The sequence below is a fragment of the Carcharodon carcharias genome, chromosome 14 (assembly GCF_017639515.1).
Source record: "Carcharodon carcharias isolate sCarCar2 chromosome 14, sCarCar2.pri, whole genome shotgun sequence".
Classification (NCBI taxonomy): domain Eukaryota; kingdom Metazoa; phylum Chordata; class Chondrichthyes; order Lamniformes; family Lamnidae; genus Carcharodon; species Carcharodon carcharias.
In genome coordinates this window covers 33,054,486-33,077,324 of record NC_054480.1, presented here as the reverse complement: position 1 = coordinate 33,077,324, position 22,839 = coordinate 33,054,486, and the positions used below count along the sequence as shown (strand labels likewise).

General features: G+C 40.9%; 1 protein-coding gene across 2 annotated transcripts in view; it reads left to right on the top strand.

Annotated features, from left to right (window-relative positions):
• Nucleotides 1-22,839, top strand: part of hck (HCK proto-oncogene, Src family tyrosine kinase) — a 111,793-nt gene that overhangs the window by 29,026 nt on the left and 59,928 nt on the right. For both annotated transcript variants that reach the window (XM_041204074.1, XM_041204075.1), the window contains 3 exons: nucleotides 462-582; nucleotides 16,352-16,394; nucleotides 21,892-21,991. In XM_041204074.1, coding sequence (XP_041060008.1) covers nucleotides 466-582; nucleotides 16,352-16,394; nucleotides 21,892-21,991 — 260 coding nt within the window. In that variant the 5' untranslated portion in view covers nucleotides 462-465. The remainder of the gene's footprint in view (nucleotides 1-461; nucleotides 583-16,351; nucleotides 16,395-21,891; nucleotides 21,992-22,839) is intronic.

Sequence of the window (22,839 nt, the reverse complement as noted above, 5' to 3'; positions counted from 1 at the left end):
CATGGTAGGATGGGAGTCTGAGAGATTCCTGGCACAATTATTTGTTTTCTACCTAATTCTCTATTATTTGTTTTAAATGGGTTTACATCTCTGCTAACATAGCAGGGAGAGATCGGATTACCATGTCAACTCATTCATAAGCTGTTATCCCATGGTGTAAATTTGAGCCCTGATTGACTGACTACGCTTGTGTAAGAATTCTAGGTGATCTTCGGGCAGAATTTTACAGTCCTGCCCACCAATGGGATTTTTTGGTCCTCTGAAGTAAGTGGACCTTTGAACGGCTCACCGCATTTTATGGCCCTGCCCCCGCCACAAAATTCTGCCTGATGTTTCTAGTGCACCTGGTGATATGGGTGCACAGTTGAGGGTTTGAGTTGTATTGCTACAATATCACTGAACGTAGGCTTCCCTGGAGTGCACCATAAATGATTGTTTTCAACAATTTTTTTTTTCCCCAGAAACATGGGCTGTGCAAAATCAAAGGAGTCTTCAGACCATCAAGGAAAGAGCTTAAATGATCCCGTACGTAAATCTAACACCGCTCTTTATGTGAAAGATCCTACATCCAACTCCCATGCAGTAAGTAAAAATAACATGTTAAAGTAATTCTTCAACTACTGGAAAAAATAGCCTGCCCACAATGCAGGATTCTGTTTTAATAGTTAACAAATAGCTGTACTATAGAAATAGTCACTATACTGAATGAAGCATTTATGGGTTGACTCTTCACAATATGGGTGCAAAACAGATTGATAAAAGAAACATCAGTTAACGAGCATGTTTCACTTTTATCCACTGAAGATAATTTTTTTTAATGTAATATCGAGACCAACCATGCAGACCAGAAGGTCCCAGTTTTAATTCCCTGCAAGCTTGCTGATCTCAGCCATAGTAGGCGATAATGGTGAAATTAGTCTTGGTACCTGTGGACCGGGAGGGGAAAGGAGTATTTCCCCACTTCAGATTATTGACCAGTGACTCCAGAAAGAAACTACACGTGTGATGATCAATTAAAATCAGGAATAGGATGAGATGTCCTCTACAACAACCAGTCTTTATATAGTATCTTGTAACATAGAAGAGTGTCTGAAGGTATTTCACAGTCACAAGATTAAAAAATGGGGACACAGTCCAAGAAGGAGATGTTAACATGGGTGACCAAAAGTTTAGTTAAAGAATTGGGTTTTTAAAAGAAGAGAGGGGGAGAAGAAAGGAGTTTATTGACAGAATATCAGAGCATGGTAATTGGGTGATTGAAGGCATGGCTGCCATTGGTGAAGTGAGAGAGAGAGATGTACAAGAGGCCAGAGTTAGAAGAACGGAGAGTTTTCCTGATTGTAAAGATAGCAAATGCTGAAGCTATGGAGGGATTTAAACACACAGATAAATTTGATGTATCAGGAGCCAACGCAAGTCAGCGAAGATGATCTTCCACTGAAAACCCTCATCCATGCCTTTGTTACCTTGTTAGGAAATAGAGACAGTTTAAGTATGTTTTATTTGTTAGGAATAAGTTTTAGGTTTAAGGTTGTATTTCTGTATGTGTTAGAGAGGTCAAATGGAGTTCACTTTAAAAGGCTGCTTGCATTTCTAATCAGGAGTTTACAACTGCGATAAAGTAAAGGTAAACACACAAGTAGAAAAACAGTCCTGTTGCCTAGATAAAGAAAAACCCCAAAAATCCAAGGGAGTGGATGAGAGGAAAGTCTAAAGAAGACCTTGTAGTCAAAGGAAGGACTGGAACCTGGGAAAAATGTCCTGTTAAGAGTGAGGGGCAGAGAGAAAGGCTCCAAGCTCCAGATTTGAAGAGACAAAAGCTGCAGAGAGCAGATTTAAAGCGAGAACAGCTTGCAGGGGGCAAGAAAGTCCAAGGAGATAGCTGCAGGTCTGTAACTCTTTGCTATGGGCATATGAAGCAGTGGTATAATGTTGACAGCTGAGACAGAGACAGAGTGTGTGTGGGAAAACAGCCTAAATGCATGTGGTGACCCAAGGAAGGGGAACGTCAGAAGGAGAGCTCAAACCCCGGAGGCGAACACTTGTCAAAGGTGTCAGAGAGAAAGCATTGGTTTAGGAAAAGATTCCAAGGAGACCGGAGATTGGAAGCCCTCTTGTTAAGGATGAAATTCAGTGAGACTGGTTGGCTTACAGTGTGACAAACAACTGGGAGGAGTTGAGAGATCTATAGCATCTGGTTGAGGTGGCATCTGTCACTTGAGGTTAGTTTGGTGTGTCTGACCACAGGATGCCATGGGTTTACATGAACTGGGTACTTATTGTGTACATTAAAGTATAAGGTAGCTTTTGTGACTTGTGTTATCCTTACAAATCTGTATATATCTATAAAGGTATAGTTGTGGGTGAAGGAGTATAGTATAGTTCATCTCTTCTTGTTGAATAAATGTTTTACTTTTTGGCAAAAAGTTCATCAGCTGACTCCTGTGTTTCTGTTCAGTAGCCACACTCCTTGTATTTAAACAAACAAACAAATAAAAGTTAGGATCTATAAGGCTGGGTTCCAGCCTGGGATCAGGCTTGTCCAGGGTAACCTTAGCTGGGGATCATGAAGTGGGGGCTCTTCCAGGATTTTGAAACTCGGACAGCGGATGGTTGGATGCGGAATAATAGTTGGACTGGGACTAGAAATCCTTGACGTTGGGATTTGTGAATCCTTTTAACAAGTACGTGGAGGTAAAGAGGTACTGGACATAGGAATTGGAGTTGTTGTGAGGTATACTATACGGGTTGGAATTTGAAATGGCTTTGGAGGTTGCTAAGACTTTTTTAAAAAAGGAAAATGTAACTCTGGTTTACAAAAGTTATCCACCAATTCCATCAGTTTACTCTTGGTTAAGTCAGAGTTAAAATTACCTGAAGGGGCAAGGTAAGTAGACGTAGTTGAGATAATAACATAGCATTTAAAACTGGAAGGGATATTTTCCAGAGAGTCACAGCTGGAGGTAGTGAGACTTCAGTTTGAAATGAAGAAACTTGATCAAGCATAGGAAATGAACAGACTTGAGCTAGAGGCAGCAGAAAAAGAAAGTAAAAAAAGAGAAATTATTTCAAAAAGAAATGGAAATGTGAAAGCTTGAACTCCAGAGGGAAAAGTTAGCAATGGGAGACCCAAAGAAAGAGACAGGGAATATTGACTTAAAAGACTGGAAGTTAAGAAAGAGATCTCAAATTCTGAGGAAAGTTCTGATGATGAGAAAACCTTCAACCTAAAACCTAGTGGTAAGATATTTAAATTTGTACAAGCTCTCCCAAAGTTTGAGGAAAAAGATATTGAGGCATTCTTTATTTTGTTTGAAAAGGTAGCTATGCAAATAAGGTGGCAAAAAAAAAATCTGGACATTACTTTTACAGTCTAAGTTGGTAGATCGAGCTCATGAGGTTTATGTTTTGCTTTCAGAAGAGGTTTTGGTGGATTATGATGCAATAAAAAAAGCTATTCTGAGTGCATATGAGTTAGTCCCTGAAGTGCACAGGCAGAGATCTCAGAATATAAGGAAACAGCCTGGGTAGATCTATATTGAATTTGAAAGGGTAAAGCAAAGTAATTTTGACCACTGGATAAGGGCATTAAAGGTAGAGACAGCATATGAAGCTCTTTGGGAAATAATTCTCTTGGGACAATTTAAAGATTCACTTCCTCTTTTAGTTAGAACCCATATTGAAGATCAGAAGGTTAAAACAGCTGGACAGGCAGCAGAGATGGCTGACGATTAGGAACTGGTTCATAAATCTAAACCTTGTTTCTGTCACCCCAATAAATCCAAGAAAGATAGAAGCTGGGAAGGTGAAAGGAAGGCAAGTAGTCAGGGAAGAGGAGGGACAGTTTGGAATTCTCAGGAAATTTCTCCTCTGACTAGAAAGGAAGGTGCTGAGGGTGGAAGTGACATTCGATAGCCATAGTGTTTTCATTGTAATAAAGTAGGACCTGTTGGGGCAGATTGTTGGAAATTAAATGGTAAACCTATTGCAGTAGTAGGAATGCCTAAGTATAATCCTCAGGAAAGGTTGCATCAGAAAAGGAAATGGCTGTTTAAAACTGTAGCAGTAGTCCCTCAGAACATACAGGAAAGAGGGATATGGTTCAGGATGGTCCAGAGAATTCTTCTTTGATTACTGGTGAAGGAAGTCACGCTAACAGAGGGTCTGGTTATTTTGTGTCAAAGGGAGAAGTGTTCCTTTACTCCTCCAACAAAATAAGTAAGCAGATTAAAATTTTGAGGCATACAGAGGCAGATCAATAATTGATGATACAATTTGTGTACTGGATAGTTTTATGAAGGAAAATGTATTAATAAAAGATATTAATGGAACTTATGAACTTTGTGTAAAGTTAACTTACAAAGTTGTTTTGTAAATGGAATTGTTACCGTGGGAATTATTCCTGGATCACCTATTGAAGGGGTAGATTTCATTCTGGATCATGAATTGGCTAGTGGAGACAGTAATTGGGGGCAACGACTGTGTTGCAGCAGGTGGCTGATCATGTTGATGAACTTAGGAAACTACTGCAGCCAAAGATGAAACGCTTAGTGCAGATAACAAACAATTGAAGGAAAACCTGACTAATATAGAAAACCAACATTCATGTGTGAAAGAGGAGTTTGCTAATGAAAGAAGAGAATTGGTGAGATCAATTGAGAATCAGTCACAAAGTAGAATACTGGACTGAGCACTTGATGTTTAAATGATAAACTTGTAGAAACAAATTTAACAAAGGTCAATCTTCGTTTAAAACTTTATGAACTTCAAGCATCAGTAGTTGCGATGAAATATCAGGGAAAATGCCTTGAACAAAAAAGGAATTGTTGGTAAATCAGAACTAGTTGAATGCAGAATTAAAAATCATAACTAACAAACTGTTAGAATTTTGGGAAAGGAGCAATGAGATTCTCGAACTTTGAAGCAAACTGGACAAAAGGAAGGAGAAGCTGAAAGAGATGATGTGTGATATGGAGTGTCATGGTTCCAAAGTTGTTCTGTGAATAAAAACTCTTTGCTGAATTGTGGTCCAGTTGAGCAAAGAACTGATTCAAGTAATATTACTGGTGTATCAACCTCAGTAACGGACAGTATGAAAACAGCTGAAGTGCCTGCAGAATTGGAAATCAAGAACTGTCAAAGAAAAGGACTGAAAAATGGTCTGGAAAAGTCAATGACGTGAGACACTGATTTACAAGTGCTTGCTGGTGCTAATATACAAAATACTGTAGTTGGAATCCTGGCAAGTGGACAGTTTGCAAAAGACCATTCAAAACCTGGAAAGGAGTGGAGTGATATAGTTTGTGGACTATGTATAAGAATTGAAGGATTGGAATGAACTAATATGCTCCACAGGGAGAATATAATTGACACACCTCAAAAAGATGTGGAAAAGACCTGTTCAAAATGGGATCTGGAGAAGCAATATCATAAGTTTAAAGATCAAACCAAGCAGAAGTGCTTTCGTATGAACATAAAAAGCATCTCAATAACATCCTTAGAATAGCAAAAAGAGGTTTTGACCAGAGAAGAAATGAGATGTTAATGCACAAAAATGACATTTTGACTTTTTGCTAAATCGAAATGAGAATTTACCACATTTGGGTTTGGAAAATGAACTTGAGAATGGAATGAAAAGGACGATTAGGCTGTGTACTTAAATGAAACATTTTTTTGCTGAGTTAAAGACTAGGAATAAGAGGAAAAAGAAATGTGTTGAGTTATGATACTATGATGTGTAAATCCTGTTAACCTATATGTTTTGTAATTGTAGGATACAACATGTCTAACTGTGAAACACAATGGAAAATTTATATGCATAGAATGTAATAAGCTATTGTTAGAAGTTTATGATAAGTTTGTGAGGCAGATGTAAGGCCATTGTAAAGAAACGTTCACTATGTGAAACTTTCTATCTTCCAAAGGGAAAGGTGTTAGGAAATAGTTTAAGTATATTATATTTGTATTTATGGGTGTTAAGAATGAGTTTTAGCTTTAAAGTTTAAGTTTGATTTGTATTTCTGTATCTGTATTAAGAGAGGTCAAATGGAGTTTTAGTTTCACTTTGAAAGGCTGTTTGCATTTCTAATGAGTTTACAACTGCTATGAGGTGAAGGTAAACACACAAATAGAAAAAGTGTTGTTGCCTAGCAACAGGGTGCCAGATAAGCAGGTCCCTCCCACAGACATACACATAGGAGAAGAAAGACAGTAGTTTGATTTGGAAGCTGGAGTTGCTGCCAAAAGAGACTGGAGCAAAGGGGACAGATGGAATTCCCAAGTTAAAGAAAAACCCAAAAATCCAAGAGTATGGAAGAGAAGAAAATCCAAAGAAGATCTTGTAGTCAAAGGATGGATGGACCTGGGAAAAGGTCCTGTTGAGTGAAACTAAGAGTGAGGGGCAGAGAGAGAGGCTCCAAACTTCAGATTTGAAGAGACAAAAGCTTCAGAGAGCAGATTTAAAGCGAGAACAGCTTGTAAGAGGCAAGAAGGTCCAAAGAAATGGCTGGAGGACTGTAACTCTTTGCTATAGGCATGTGAAGCAGTGGTGTACTGTCGACAGCTAAGACAGAGACACAGTGTGGAAAACAGCTTGAATGCCTGTGGTGAGCCAGGGAAGAGGAACATCAGAAGGAGAGTTTAGAACCGTGGAGGCGAACCCTCGTGGAAGGCATCAGAGAGAAAGCGTCGGTTTGGGAGAAGATTCTAAGGTGAAGTCTTGGAGAGTGGAGATTGGAAACTCTTGTGTGAAAGACGGAATTCAGTGAGACTGGTTGACTCAGTATGACAAGTGTTTGGTGGGAGTTGAGAGATCTATAGCATTTGTTGGAAGTGGCATCTGACACCTGAGGTCAAGAGTGTGGTGTGTCTGACCACAGGGTGCCATAGGTTTATATGGACTAGGTACTTACTGTGTACATTAAAGTATAAGACAGCTTTTGTGACTCATGTTATCCTTACACATCTGTACATAGTTGTAAAGGCATAGTTGTAGATGAAGGACTATTGTAACATAGTTCATCCTTTCTTGTCGAATGAATGTTTTATTCTTTTGTAAAAAGTCATCAGTTGACTCCTGTGATCCTACTGTTCAGTACCTACTCTCCACGTATTTAAACAAACAAATAAAAGTTAGGATCTATCAGGCTGGGTTCTACTTTGGGATCAGGTTTGTCCAGGGGACTTTTCAGTTGGAGATCAAAACCTAATAGACTGGACTATTCCAACATTCTGGCTGGCCTCCCACATTCAGTTTTCCACAAACTCTGCTGTCCTTATGTTAACTTGCACCACGTCCTGCTCGCTAATCTACATTGGCGCCTGATTAAGCAACGTCTTGATTTTAAAATGCTCATCCTCTTTTTTTTAAATCCCTCCCATGACTTTGCCTATACCCCCATGTCTCTTTAATCTCCTCCAGCTCTACAATCCCTATAGATTTCTGCACTCCACTAACCCTGGCCTCTTGTGTATTTATGATTTTAATCTCACCACCATTGGCAGACATACCCTCAGCCATCTGGACTCTGAATTCTAAAATTCCCTAAACTTTTATCTCTCTAACTCGCTTTCCTCCTTTTAAAATAGTCCTTAAAGCTACCTATTCAGCCAAGCTTTTGGTCAACTGGCCTAATGTGGCTCGTTGTCAAATTTTATTCCATAACACTTTTGTAAGGTGCCTTAGGATATTGTGTTAAATTAAAGACCCTACATAATGCAAGCTCCTGATGATGGCTGAGCGAGACTTGGTCTGGAATTCAGTTCTTGTATTGGCAACAAAATTGGAAATTTGAACATTTGCACTGTATGCAAGACTGAAAAGGATCCATTATGTTTATATCTCTTGTTACTTTCATCATGCATTGTCTGATTAACATAGGAATAGACCATTCAGCCCATCGAACCTGCTCCGCCATTCAATTAGATTGTGGCTGATCATCTACCTCAATGCCACCTGTCCTTGATATTTCCCTTGATGTCATTAGTATCAAGAAATCTAGCAATTTCTGTCTTGAACATGTTCAATGATTGAGCTTCCACAGCCCTCGAGTAGAGAATTAAAGATTCGCCGCCCTCTGAGTGAAGAAATTCCTCCTCTTTTCAGCCTTAAATGGCCTACCCCTTATTCTGAGATTATGTCCCCCGGTTCTAGGCTCACCAGCCAGGGCAAACAATCTATCTACAGCCACCCTGTCACACCCTGTAAGAATTTTGTAAGTTCCAGTGAGATCACACCTCATTCTGTTAAATTCTAGACAATACAGGCCCAGTTTCCTTATCTTTCCTCAAAAAACAGTCCTGCCATCCCATGGATTAGACTGATGAGACTCTGTTGAAGCCATTGTATAGCAGGTTTACCCTTCCTTAGACCAAAACTGTCCACAATACTCTAGGTACAGTCTCGCCAAGGAGTAATAAAGCAAGCCAACCATCTCCTCTTTCCCTAATATTGCAAAATATTTTGTAATTTTCAGTATTTAACTTTTAATCCTGTCCTGTCCACAGTTATGTCTCAATTTCTTCATTTCTTATTAATGTATCCAGTTTCTCCATTTTTTTTGTTGCTGATGATTTGCACATTACTATACAGGCAGGTTCCTGATGATGGCCAGGTGGATCTTGGTGTGGAATTCAGTTCTTGTACTGGCAACAAAATTGAAAACTTAAACATTTGAACTGTCTACAAACTGAGAAAAATGTTTATATTCCTTTTTTTCTTGTTACTGAAGTTATACATTGTCTGATTAACAAAGTAAGCTCACCACATATTTTGCTCATCCCTAATTGCCCTTGTTCAGGGGGCATTTAAGAGTCAACCACATTGCTGTGGGTCTGGAGTCACATGTAGGCCAGACCAGGTAAGGACAGCAGATTTCCTTCCCTAAAGGACATTAGTGAACCAGATGGGTTTTTACAACAATCAACAATGTTTTCATGGTCATCATTAAAGTTATAATTCCAGATTTTCATCTGCCGTGGTGGGATTCGAGCCTGACTCCCCAGAGCGTTATCCTGGGTCTCTGGTTACTAGTCCAGTGACAATATCACTACACCATTCCCTCCCCTTTGAAATATTTAACTGTTAATTCTGTACTGTCCACAGTTATATATTTATTGCTTATGAATATATCCAATTTCTCCTTTTTTTTGTTGCTGATGCTTTGGACATTGTTATACAGGCAATTAATGAGGGTTAGACTGGATTGTGTAGTGTCTGTGTTTCAGGCATTCTGCAGCCTCATATCTCCAGATGGCAGGGAGACGGTATGGGCATGTTTCTGATTGAAGTGCACTGTCTTTCATATTGAGCAAGGACAAACAAATGAGGCTTCCTTTACGAATGCCTGAAGCAGACTTTGGGCCCTTTTTAATATTGAAATTAAGGGCCTAACATCTGCTTCTGGTCCCTTAAAGTTTGCCCTAAGGCAACTAGTGTCAGCACTGGCTGCGTCAGGAAAAACCAACCCTAAACATGGCATTTCAAAAAAAGCATACTTGCCACAATTGCTGCTGCTGCTTCCTCACTCAAAATACCTAACATCTAACCTCCAGGCCCCTGATTTAGCGCTCTACCTCCCAACCCTGACAAAAATTCTGCAGCTCCTAATTCACTTACCTGGAGCACTTACCTGATGCTGCATCCACCCAAAGAGCAGTCTTCATTATCATGAGGTCCAAAACCCTTTGTCCATAAGAACATAAAGAAAAGGAACAGAACTAAGCCATTTGGTTTCTCAACCCTGCTTCACCATTAAATAAGTTCATGGCTGATCTGACTGTGGCCTTAATTCCACTTTCCTGCCTTCCCCCACATAGCCCTTGACTACCATGTCAATGAAAAATTTTTCTCACTCAGCCTTGAATATATTCAATGACCTAGCCTCCACAGCTTTCTGGGGAAGAGAATTTGAAACACTAACGACCCTCAGAGGTAATTTCTCCTTATCTCTATCTTAAATGAGAGACCCCCTTATTTTGAAACTGTGTCCCCTAATTTCAGATTCTGCTACAAGAGGAAACATCCTCTCAGCTTCTACCCTGTTAAACCCCAGTGCTGCTTGGGCTTCACTATTTGTGGATGGGGGAGTTAAGCTGTACTGAGGGAGAGTGCACCAAAAGTGGGCATGACCAAATTTAAGCCCATCATATTCTTATTTTTCATTACTCCTGCTTTATTTTTCAGTATTTTGTCATTAATTCCTATAACCTTTTCTGTTCCATAACTATTTGTATCTCTTTGTTTGGACTCTTTTTTGCTCTTGTCCCTTTTTTTCCTTATGTTACATATCTTTGTGAATCCCCTCTCCTCCTACCCCCCTTTACCAGTTCTTAAAGTCCTTTCTACAATTCTATTAATCCTTTTCACCAGGAGTTAGTATCTAAATGGGACTAGGAATAAAATATTCCAGCAGTATATCTTTTTTTCCTGATCCAGAACAATACCAGTGTGCCATGAACTGGAACTCTCCTTACCACATCACTCTTTCAGCCACGTATTCACTTTCTTGATCTTCTAGCCTTTTGCCATTTGGTGTGTGACTCGGGTAGTAATCTGCAGATTTCCATCCTCGAGGCTCTGCTTTTAACTCAGCCCCTTTTATCTGCAGTACTTTGAATTCGATAAAAAGCTGCCAACTAGAGATGCATGTTTTTTTATTGCTTCTAGTTCATTGTATCCACTCAACCATTAAGTTAGCTTTTGGACGCTCCTCTTTTGTCAAGACGGACTTTTCTGACAATGAAGGTTATTGTTAAGTGGGTAATGGGGGCGAATAAAGTATTGCCAATCTTCAAGCTAGGCAGACCACTCTGAAACTAAGATTATTAGGAGGAGTCTGAAGTGGTTTGGTATGTCTTGTGTTTTGGCCTCTTGCGTCAATACTGGGAAGCAGTGAAAATCAGATCTCAACACCTCCCCATCTTAAACAGCTGTTGCAAATCCTCTGGCATGGCATGCTGGGGCCCCTGTGTGTCAAACCATGAAGTTCATTACTTAAATAGTGAGTCTAGTTGATTTATCTGCCCAACAATCAGTCAAGAAAATCCTAGGGAAAAGGGACCAGTTCCCCTGGAGTCCAAATCAAATTTTCCAACCAGTGTTTGCTCTCCTTTGCAGTGCAATTGAAAAGACTGATTAGCTTTACTCATGGATCAGACTTTTTCAATGGAAATTCAGTGAAAAGGCATTAAGATATATAAAAAATATTCCCTCTCTTTATCGGATGCTGCAGTCTTTTGAGTAGTTCAGGTTCTGATGGCCTTTCCAGTACCCCAGCCAACTGGTCAGTCTTGACATGTGAGCATAGACAGTCAGAGGAAAACTGAACCCTTTTTTTATTTGGTGAAAAATGGGAGCAAACCAATCATTTTTTTCAGTGATGTCCTGTGGCTGACTGAAATGCATCCAACTACAAATTGGCAGGGGTGGCACCTGACAGTCACTTGAAACCATGTTTGGGTCCCTCCTATATGTTAATGAGGAACCTGATACACATTTTAGTAAGCCTTTCAGATCTTTGTCAGAACTAAACAGAACATGCTCCCTCAGCTTTTCAAGTTCTTGCTGCAATCCTTATATATAAAAAAACTGGCTGTGGAAAACAAGTTTCAATTGTTCAACATCAACTTAATGTGGAGCTAGGAACAGAGATGTTCCATTAATGTTTGTAAGGAGGAAAAACAAAACAAAGCACTTCTTTGGCTACGGGTATCTTTGCCAGACTTGAAATCATTTTCGAAATGCAGGCAGTAAAATGTATCCCTTTCTTTTCAAAAGGTTGAACTGTCAGAATCCTGACGATGGAATGTAATATGATTTAAAGTGGGCTTATAATGGCATTGCTCGGTAATGAAAACGAATCTCTCTGCCTGTGGACCATAGCTTCCAGTTGTCTGACTAGTTGTAACTAAGGCATTCAGAAATGAAAGATGGTGATGTGCTACAGTTTACTCAGAGTCCAAGTTGCTATGGTTATATGAATGTTTACATGCATGTTGCAGACTGGAGCTATGGATAGTGATGGTAGAGGCTCCAACATTTTTTTCCATCACATAGCTGACCAGGAACCCCTCTTAACTCTTACTGTCTGCCATTGGTGTGTGTTGGAAGGATTCGCAGGTTGATGCTCAACTTGTTTGGCTATGTTATTAACACACCTTCCTTGGCCATCAGATCCTGGGGTGAAACTCTAACCCAGAGTTTCTGGCCAGAGACACTACCCACTGCACCACAAGACCTCCCTCTGAGGTTTTTTTTAATTCATTCATGGGATGTGAGCATCACTGACCAGCATTTATTGTCCATCTCTCATTTCCCTTGTTCAGGGGGCATTTAAGAGTCAACCACATTGCTGTAGGTGTGGAGTTACATATAGGCAGACCAGGTAAGGATAACAGATTTATTTTACCTAAAGGACATTAGTGAACCAGATAGGTTTTTACAACACATTGAATTCAAATTTCACCATTTGCCATGGTGAGACTTGAACCCAAAGCATAACCCTGGGCCTCTGGAATACCAGTCCAGTGACAATACCACTATTTCACCACCAGAAATATAATTTCTGAGTCTGAGAAGAGGATTAAAAGAATATAACTTGTTTATAGTTTTGTCAGAAGATGGAATGCTGAAGTGACAAGTTTATTCAAAAGGTTAAAAACAAAAAAACTGCGGATGCTGGAAATCCAAAACAAAAACAGAATTACCTGGAAAAACTCAGCAGGTCTGGCAGCATCGGCGGAGAAGAAAAGAGCTGACGTTTCGAGTCCTCATGACCCTTCGACAGAACTTGCGTTCGAGTCCAAGAAAGAGTTGAAATATAAGCTGGTTTAAGGTGTGTGTGTGGGGGGCGGAGAGATAGAGAGACAAAGAGGTGGAGGGGGGGGGGTGGGGGTGTGTGGTTGTAGGGACAAACAAGCAGTGATAGAAGCAGATCATCAAAAGATGTCAACGACAATAGTACAATAGAACACATAGGTGTTAAAATTAAAGTTGGTGATATTATCTAAACGAATGTGCTAATTAAGAATGGATGGTAGGGCACTCAAGGTATAGCTCTAGTGGGTTTTTTTTTAAATATATAATGGAAATAGGTGGGAAAAGGAAAATCTTTATAATTTATTGGAAAAAACAAAGGGAAGGGGGAAACAGAAAGGGGGTGGGGATGGGGGAGGGAGCTTACGACTTAAAGTTGTTGAATTCAATAGTCAGTCCAGAAGGCTGTAAAGTCCCTAGTCGGAAGATGAGGTGTTGTTCCTCCAGTTTGCGTTGGGCTTCACTGGAATAATGCAGCAAGCCAAGGACAGACATGTGGGCAAGAGAGCAGGGTGGAGTGTTGAAATGGCAAGCGACAGGGAGGTTTGGGTCATTCTTGCGGACAGACCGCAGGTGTTCTGCAAAGCGGTCGCCCAGTTTACGTTTGGTCTCTCCAATGTAGAGGAGACCACATTGGGAGCAACGGATGCAGTAGACTAAGTTGGGGGAAATGCAAGTGAAATGCTGCTTCACTTGAAAGGAGTGTTTGGGTCCTTGGACGGTGAGGAGAGAGGAAGTGAAGGGGCAAGTGTTGCATCTTTTGCGTGGGCATGGGGTGGTGCCATAGGAGGGGGTTGAGGAGTAGGGGGTGATGGAGGAGTGGACCAGGGTGTCCCGGAGGGAGCGATCCCTATGGAATGCCGATAAGGGGGGTGAAGGGAAGATGTGTTTGGTGGTGGCATCATGCTGGAGTTGGCGGAAATGGCGGAGGATGATCCTTTGAATGCGGAGGCTGGTGGGGTGATAAGTGAGGACAAGGGGGACCCTATCATGTTTCTGGGAGGGAGGAGAAGGCGTGAGGGCGGATGCGCGGGAGATGGGCCGGACACGGTTGAGGGCCCTGTCAACGACCGTGGGTGGAAAACCTCGGTTAAGGAAGAAGGAGGACATGTCAGAGGAACTGTTTTTGAATGTAGCATCATCGGAACAGATGCGACGGAGGCGAAGGAATTGAGAGAATGGGATGGAGTCCTTACAGGAAGCAGGGTGTGAGGAGCTGTAGTCGAGATAGCTGTGGGAGTCGGTGGGTTTGTAATGGATATTGGTGGACAGTCTATCACCAGAGATTGAGACAGAGAGGTCAAGGAAGGGAAGGGAAGTGTCAGAGATGGACCACGTGAAAATGATGGAGGGGTGGAGATTGGAAGCAAAATTAATAAATTTTTCCAAGTCCTGACGAGAGCATGAAGCGGCACCGAAGTAATCATCGATGTACCGGAGAAAGAGTTGTGGAAGGGGGCCGGAGTAGGACTGCAACAAGGAATGTTCCACATACCCCATAAAGAGACAGTCCTACTCCGGCACCCTTCCACAACTCTTTCTCCGGTACATCGATGATTACTTCGGTGCCGCTTCATGCTCTCGTCAGGACTTGGAAAAATTTATTAATTTTGCTTCCAATCTCCACCCCTCCATCATTTTCACGTGGTCCATCTCTGACACTTCCCTTCCCTTCCTTGACCTCTCTGTCTCAATCTCTGGTGATAGACTGTCCACCAATATCCATTACAAACCCACCGACTCCCACAGCTATCTCGACTACAGCTCCTCACACCCTGCTTCCTGTAAGGACTCCATCCCATTCTCTCAATTCCTTCGCCTCCGTCGCATCTGTTCCGATGATGCTACATTCAAAAACAGTTCCTCTGACATGTCCTCCTTCTTCCTTAACCGAGGTTTTCCACCCACGGTCGTTGACAGGGCCCTCAACCGTGTCCGGCCCATCTCCCGCGCATCCGCCCTCACGCCTTCTCCTCCCTCCCAGAAACATGATAGGGTCCCCCTTGTCCTCACTTATCACCCCACCAGCCTCCGCATTCAAAGGATCATCCTCCGCCATTTCCGCCAACTCCAGCATGATGCCACCACCAAACACATCTTCCCTTCACCCCCCTTATCGGCATTCCATAGGGATCGCTCCCTCCGGGACACCCTGGTCCACTCCTCCATCACCCCCTACTCCTCAACCCCCTCCTATGGCACCACCCCATGCCCACGCAAAGATGCAACACTTGCCCCTTCACTTCCTCTCTCCTCACCGTCCAAGGACCCAAACACTCCTTTCAAGTGAAGCAGCATTTCACTTGCATTTCCCCCAACTTAGTCTACTGCATCCGTTGCTCCCAATGTGGCCTCCTCTACATTGGAGAGACCAAACGTAAACTGGGCGACCGCTTTGCAGAACACCTGTGGTCTGTCCGCAAGAATGACCCAAACCTCCCTGTCGCTTGCCATTTCAACACTCCACCCTGCTCTCTTGCCCACATGTCTGTCCTTGGCTTGCTGCATTATTCCAGTGAAGCCCAACGCAAACTGGAGGAACAACACCTCATCTTCCGACTAGGGACTTTACAGCCTTCTGGACTGAATATTGAATTCAACAACTTTAAGTCGTAAGCTCCCTCCCCCATCCCCACCCCCTTTCTGTTTCCCCCTTCCCTTTGTTTTTTCCAATAAATTATAAAGATTTTCCTTTTCCCACCTATTTCCATTATATATTTAAAAAAAAACCCACTAGAGCTATACCTTGAGTGCCCTACCATCCATTCTTAATTAGCACATTCGTTTAGATAATATCACCAACTTTAATTTTAACACCTATGTGTTCTATTGTACTATTGTCGTTGACATCTTTTGATGATCTGCTTCTATCACTGCTTGTTTGTCCCTACAACCACACCCCCCCCCCCCCCAACCTCTTTGTCTCTCTATCTCTCCGCCCCCCACACACACACCTTAAACCAGCTTATATTTCAACTCTTTCTTGGACTCGAACGCAAGTTCTGTCGAAGGGTCATGAGGACTCGAAACGTCAACTCTTTTCTTCTCCGCCGATGCTGCCAGACCTGCTGAGTTTTTCCAGGTAATTCTGTTTTTATTCAAAAGGTTGATTGAATGACCGTAACTACAGTATGTGATGCAAAGGTTTTATGCTGGAAATAAGCTATTTTAAGCATTCCACTCTCAAATCACAGTTTCCTATTTCAATGTAAAACCTGGATCATCTTTCAAAACAGACAGGCACTGTGGTACAGTTAAAAGCCCATGGTTGAAGAATTTATCTTGAGATGGGAGGAGAAATATTTCTATTCATGCAGTCAAATCCATGGGAGTGTTTGTTTGCTATTTAATTGTGTGAATGCTGTAATAGTTTTCAGTAACTCACCATATACCACTTTGAAATGGACTTGGAGATATAGGGGTTAAATCTAATCAGAAGAAAAAATGTAATTCTTCCAATATTATCACAGGCTTCATAATTCTATTTGTACTTTGATTTGATGGAATATTCATGCCTTGATCCTTCCTTCCCTTTAGAACGCACACAGCTTTCCTTCAGTGCCATTATCCGCTTCAGGAGGTATGTATGAAAACCAAATCTTTGGTCATATCTGTGAAGCATTTGATTCAGCTGTTGATATTTTTACCCCGTTATAGAAACTTTTTTCAATCTTTAGTAACGGAAAATTGTGCCCAGTGATGTGTGTTTCCTAAAGTGTTTGTATTTGTTCAGTTGCATTCAAAAGTATAAAAATGCATCAATATGAGAATTGCTGATATGTGAATGCTTAACTGGCTAGAATAGTTAAGTATTTCACTTTAATATAAGTTTAAAGACTGACCACTAATTGGCCCTTTGACACTTTTACTCTGCACATATCTTTCTTCACAAATGTGAATTTTAAGTGTCTGATGTTTAATGGGGGCAAGTGCATGAAATGATGTATTTTGTAATTATTTTCTGAATACATTTTAACACTAAAATGTTATGGATGTCAAAAGATAATTAAGGTTCTGCACTAGAAGTATATTTTAAACATCATCTCAATTTCAGGTCAGCTTCTAGTAATGTTTAAAATATACTTCTAGTACAGAACCTCAATTATATTTTGATATATTGCTACATTGCTGCAATTTTTAAAATACTCTTTCCCACTTCATCCCACTACCATCCCTCATTTCCTGGGACAGTAATGTAAGTTTGTCTCATGCTCATAGTATTACTGCTCTAGTTGTCTGTCTGCTGGTATTTGAAATCCGCAAATGATTTGCCCATCAAATTTTCCGTAATTCTTATTGGAAGATCATCAAATATCAGTAATTGACTGTGGGTCTGAAGAATTTTCAAACATCAGTCAACTGAGGATGAGCATAAATTTTAAACATCCTTGGAGAAATAAAACACTGCACTATTTCTCAAAATAGTTGTTCAGAAGCGGATCGCAAGTCCATTGTCAGAATTAGGGCGGAACCTGATTATCTTGGAAGCACCCTTTCTAGAAAAGGGCCTTCATATGAACATACGAACAAGGAGCAGGAATATGCCATTCAGCCCTCAAGCCTGCGCTGCCATTTGAGACCATTGCTGATCTGATAGTAACCTCAAATCTGCATCCCACCTACCCCCAATAACCTAGCACCCCCTTGCTTACCAAGAATCTATCCACCTCTGCCTTTAAAAATATTCAAAAATTTTGCTTCCACTACCTTTTCAGGAAGAAAGATCCAAAGACTCTCGACCCTCTGAGAGAAAATTTCCTCACTTCTGTTTTAAGTGGTTGACCCCTTATTTTTTTACAGTGACCCCCTAGTTCTAGATTTCTCCCACAAGTGGAAACATCCTCTCCACATCCACCCTGTCAAGACCCCTCAGGATCTTATATGTTTCAATCAAGTCACCTCTTGCTCTTTCAAACTCCAGCGGATACAAGCATAGACTTTCCTCATAAGACAATCTGCCCATTCAAGGTTTACCAGACTAATACCTGCTCAACTGTTTCCAACGCATTTATATCCTTCCTTAAATAAGGTGACCAATATTGTAAACAGTGCCTCAGATGTGGTCTCACCAATGCTCTGTACAACTGAAGCATAATCTCCTTACTCTTGTATTCTATTCTCCTCACAAATTATAACATTGTTAGCTTTCCTAATTACTTGCTGGACCTGCATACTAGCCTTTCGTGATTCATGCACTAAGACACCCAGATGCCTCAGCTTCTCAGAGTTCTGCAATCTCTCACCATTTAAATAATATACTTCTCTTTTGTTCTTCCTGCCAAAATGGGCAATTTCACATTTTCACACATTGTTTCATTTGCCCACTCACTTAACCTATCTGTATCTTTTTGTAGCCTCCTTATGTCCTCTTCACAACTTACTTTCCTACCTATCTTTGTATCATCAGCAATTTTGGCACCCATCCCATCCATCCCTTCATCCAAGTCATTTATATAGATTGTAAACAGTTGAGGTCCCAGCACTGACCCTTGTGGCACACCACTTGTTATATCTTGCCAACCTGAAAAAGCCTCATTATGCCTGTTTGCCTCCTGTTAGCCAGCCAATCTTCTATCCATGACAATATGTTACCCAAATACCATGAGCTTTTATTTTCCGCAATAGCCTTTGATATGGCATTTTATCAAATGCCTTCTGGAAACCTAAGAACAGTACATTCACCAGTTCCCCTTTATCCACAGCACATGTTACTTCCTCAAAGAACTCCCAATAAGTTGGTTAAAAATGATTTCCCTTCAGTAAGCCATGTTGACTCTGCCTGATTACCTTGAACTTATCCAAGTGCCCTGCTATAGCTTCTTTAATATTATCTTCTAACATTTTCCCTATGACAGATGTTAAGCTAACTGGCCTGAAGTTTCCTGCTTTCTGTCTCCCTCCCTTTTTGAATAATGGAGTTAAATTTGCTATCTTCCAATCTAATGGGACCTTCCCTGAATCTGAGGAGTTTTGGCAAATTAAAACCAATGCATCAACTATCTCACTAAACACTTCATTTAAGACCCTAGGATGAGGTCCATCAAGACCAGGGCTCTTGTCAGCCCGCAGCTCCAACAATTTACTCAGTACCACTTCTCTGGCTATTGTAATTTTCCTGAGTTCCTCACTCCCTTCCTTCCATTTCCTGATTTGTAGGTGCTTCTGGGATGTTACTTGTATCCTCTATAGTGAAGACTGATGTAAAATACCTGTTCAATTCATCTGCCATTTCTTTGTTTTACATTATTGGTTCCCTACACTAACTTTCTATAAGACCAACGCTCACTTTGTTAACTCTTTTTTTTAATATTTTATAGAAAATCTTACTATCTGTTTTTATATTTATGGCTAGCTTTCTCTCATACTCATTTTTCCCTCCTTATTAATCTTTATCATCTTTTGCTGTTCCTTTTATTTTGTCTAATCTTCTGGCCTTCCACTTATCTTTGTACAGTTTTATATGCTTTTTCTTTAAGTTTAATGCTCTCTCTAATCTTTTCTAGTTAACGAAGGATGGTGTGTCCATCCCCTGGACTTTTACTAACTCATTGGAATGTATCCATTCTCTGCATTCTGAAATATCCCCTTAAATTTTTGCCACTGCATCTCTATTGGCCTATCCTTTAACATAATTCGCCAATTCACTTTAGCCAGCTCTGGGTTAATGCCCTGATAATTGTCCTTATTAAAAACATTATCTTTTCCTCTCTCCCTCAAACTGAATGTAAAATTCAATCATATTATGGTTGCTGCTACCTAGGGGTGCCTTCACTGTGAGATCATTCATTAATCCCATCTTGTTGTACAATACCAGGTCTAGTATATCCCACTCTCTGGTTGGCTCCAGAACATGCTTTTCTAAGAACCTATCCCAGAAACATTCTATGAACTCATCAGGCTACCTTTGCCCATCTGATTTTTCCAGTTTATATGTAAATTAAAATCCCCCATGATTATCGCTGTGCCTTTCTGACAAGCTCCCATTATTTACTACTTTTATGGTCCTTTGTAATGTGGTTACTATTAAGGGGCCTGCACATGACTCCCACTTCCTGCCTTTACCATTTCTCATCTCTACCCAAGCCATTTCCACATCCTGGTTTCCTGAACTTAGGTCATCCCTCTGTATTGTGCTAATACCATCATTAACTAACAGAGCTACTCCTCCACCTTTTCCTCACTTCCTGTCCTTCTTAAATGTCATATACCATTAATATTTAAGTGCCAATTCATTCCTCCTGCAGCAATATCTCTGTAATGGCTATCAAATCATCCTTGTTTATTTCTATGTGCGCTCTCAGTTCATCTGTTTTGTTTTGAATGCTTTGTGCATTCAGATACAGAGCCTTTAGTTTTATTCTTTAATTCTTTTTATAACCTCTAGTCTTATCTGTTGATTTACTTGTTGGGTTTGTACTCTCTATCCTTTCCTGCCACAATCTTTTTTGTTTCAAATAACAGTAGCTTTCTCCTTTGCCTTGTCTCTATTCTTTGATTTACCACGTCTTCCCAAATTTGTACCCTCGCCTCCATAACTTAGTTTAAAACCCTCTCTACTTTCCTAGTTCTGCAGCTCGCAAGAACACCAATCCCCAGCACAGTTCAGGTGTAGACCGTCCCAATGGTACAGATCCCACTTTCCCCAGTGTTGGTGCCAGTGCCCCATGGACTGGAACCCACTTCTCCCAAACCAGTCTTTGAGCCATGCAATCATCTCTGTAATCTGATTTTTCCTATGCCAATTTTCACATGGTTCAGACCTTTTGAGGTCCTCCTCCTTAACTTGCTGCCAAGCTCATACAGACTTTGCAGAACCTCCTTTTGTCCTGCATATGTTGTTGGTGCCAACATGGACCATGATGATCAGGTCCTCCCCCTCCCACTACAAGTTCCTCTCCAGCCCCAAGCAGATGTCCCGAACCCTGGCAATGGGCAGACAATGGACTCTCACTCTTTGCTGCAAAGAACGGTGTCAATCCCTCACTATACAGTCCCCTACTACCAGTACTGGTAATTCCCCCGCTTGAATGGCTTCCAGTGCCATGGCCAGTTAGCTCATCCACCCTGCAGCTCTAGCTCTCCTCTAAACAAGCTGAAAAAACTTCAAAACTGTTGGTTAACTGCAAGGGCCAGACTCCTGCCTTCTGGGTCCACTGACCTGCCTCTCTTGCAGTCAAACTCTCCTGTCCCTGACCACTGACCAAATCGGAAGACCCTATCCTAATGGGTGTAACCACTTCCTCGAATAAAATGTCCAGGTAACTTTCCACCTCCCTGTTACACCGTAGTGTCTGCAGCTCGGCCTCCAGCTCTAACTTGGAGCTGAAGTTCCTGCAGCTGCAAATACTTACTTCAGATGTTTGCCACATCCTGCAATTGCAGCACATCACCTGCCCTGCCATCTTCAATATGTTAATTAATAGTTGCTAATTAATTCATTACAATTAAAAAAGCCTACACTTCCCAATAGGTTTTGGAACTGCCAGTAAACTTTACAATACTGATGAAACAATACAGTACTCACAAAACTGAAATAATAATAGCAGTTACTGGTTTACCTGCTCCTGCACCAAAGTGGAAATCAAATACTGGAGACTGAAAAAGAGTAGAAGAAAAAAGCACCCCCTGCCCGCCCTTCACCAGACACTTCAACATTTCACTCAGCAACTTTTACTTCTCGCAGTAAACCTTGCCTAAAGCGCCTCTTTCCCCCATGCACCGAATTCCCACTTTGAACCGAATCCCCAAATAAACTCACTCGGTCTCTGTTTCACTCAGGCCAAAGTATGACAGTGTGCCTCTTACCAACCCAGCATGCATCCTGCTTGCCCTTGCAAGCACAAAACTCATCCCAGGCATGCAAATAATCCGGTCCCTCAATTGGAAAGCGAACGGTGACATAGTGCTTGGTCAGACAGCAATTCTGCACACGTGTCAAGGGAGCAGGGTCCCCCAGAGTTTCAGACCGTCACTCTTTTAATACTGCCTGAAAAGGAGGCTAATTTTGGCTAATGTGAAATTCATACTCTAGCATGCAAGATAATTGTTCTAATTGATTGAACCCTTTCTGTTGATAGGACATGATGACACAATTGTGGTTGCACTTTATGACTATGAAGGCATTCATGATGGAGACTTGAGTTTTAAGAAAGGAGAAAAAGTAAAGGTGCTGTCAGAGTAAGGAAGAGTTTACTGATCCATTGCTATATTTTAGCCAGTATTGAACAGTATGGGTGGAGATGGCTGTGAGTAATTACAGTGAGTCGAAAAAGTATATACCATGTATTATAATAATCCATGATCTCACTAGAATAGTTAATTATTTTTAACGCATTGAAATGGAATTTAAAGATCTAGAAACTTCCATTGCATTTGGAAAGGTTGAATTATACAGAACTAAAGGACTATTTACTGTTGAGTTTATATCCAAAACTCCTGAATTCGGCTTTGGTTACAGAAAATTGTGTAACAATGGTGCAATTATTACAACAGCGCTGATGCTTGGGAGATATATTAACAAATTTTGGCTGCCTGGAAGCCGGTGTGAATAAATCATTAATACATCGTCATAGTTCACTAAAGATTCTAAACACGTTAATGGTGACGCCAATGTCAAGTTCACAAAATTAATTTTACAGGGCCTTTTCAAAGTTTACAGAAAATTCTCCAAAGGTCCTGCTTATTTAAAAAGCAAACAATTTAAAAACGTCAAACACCATCCTTGAAATTGCGGGAAGGGGGTCTCTTTTATGTTAAGGAAGCTCAAAGAAGATAGCATGCTTGGCAATGGATGGTCAAAGCCAAGTCCACTGTATGGCAAACTCTGTAATCTGATATCTGAAGAATGCCTGGGGCATTGCATGACTCCTTAATTGGAACTGAAGAAGTAGAGAAATCATTGTGTTCTTCCTATCCATCTCTAGATAATGTACAAAGTACGTGGGAGAATAGTGACAATCTTTTAATAAATACGTAAAAATAACCAATATTTTTTTAAAATGTTTGCTTGATGGAACAGCAGATTG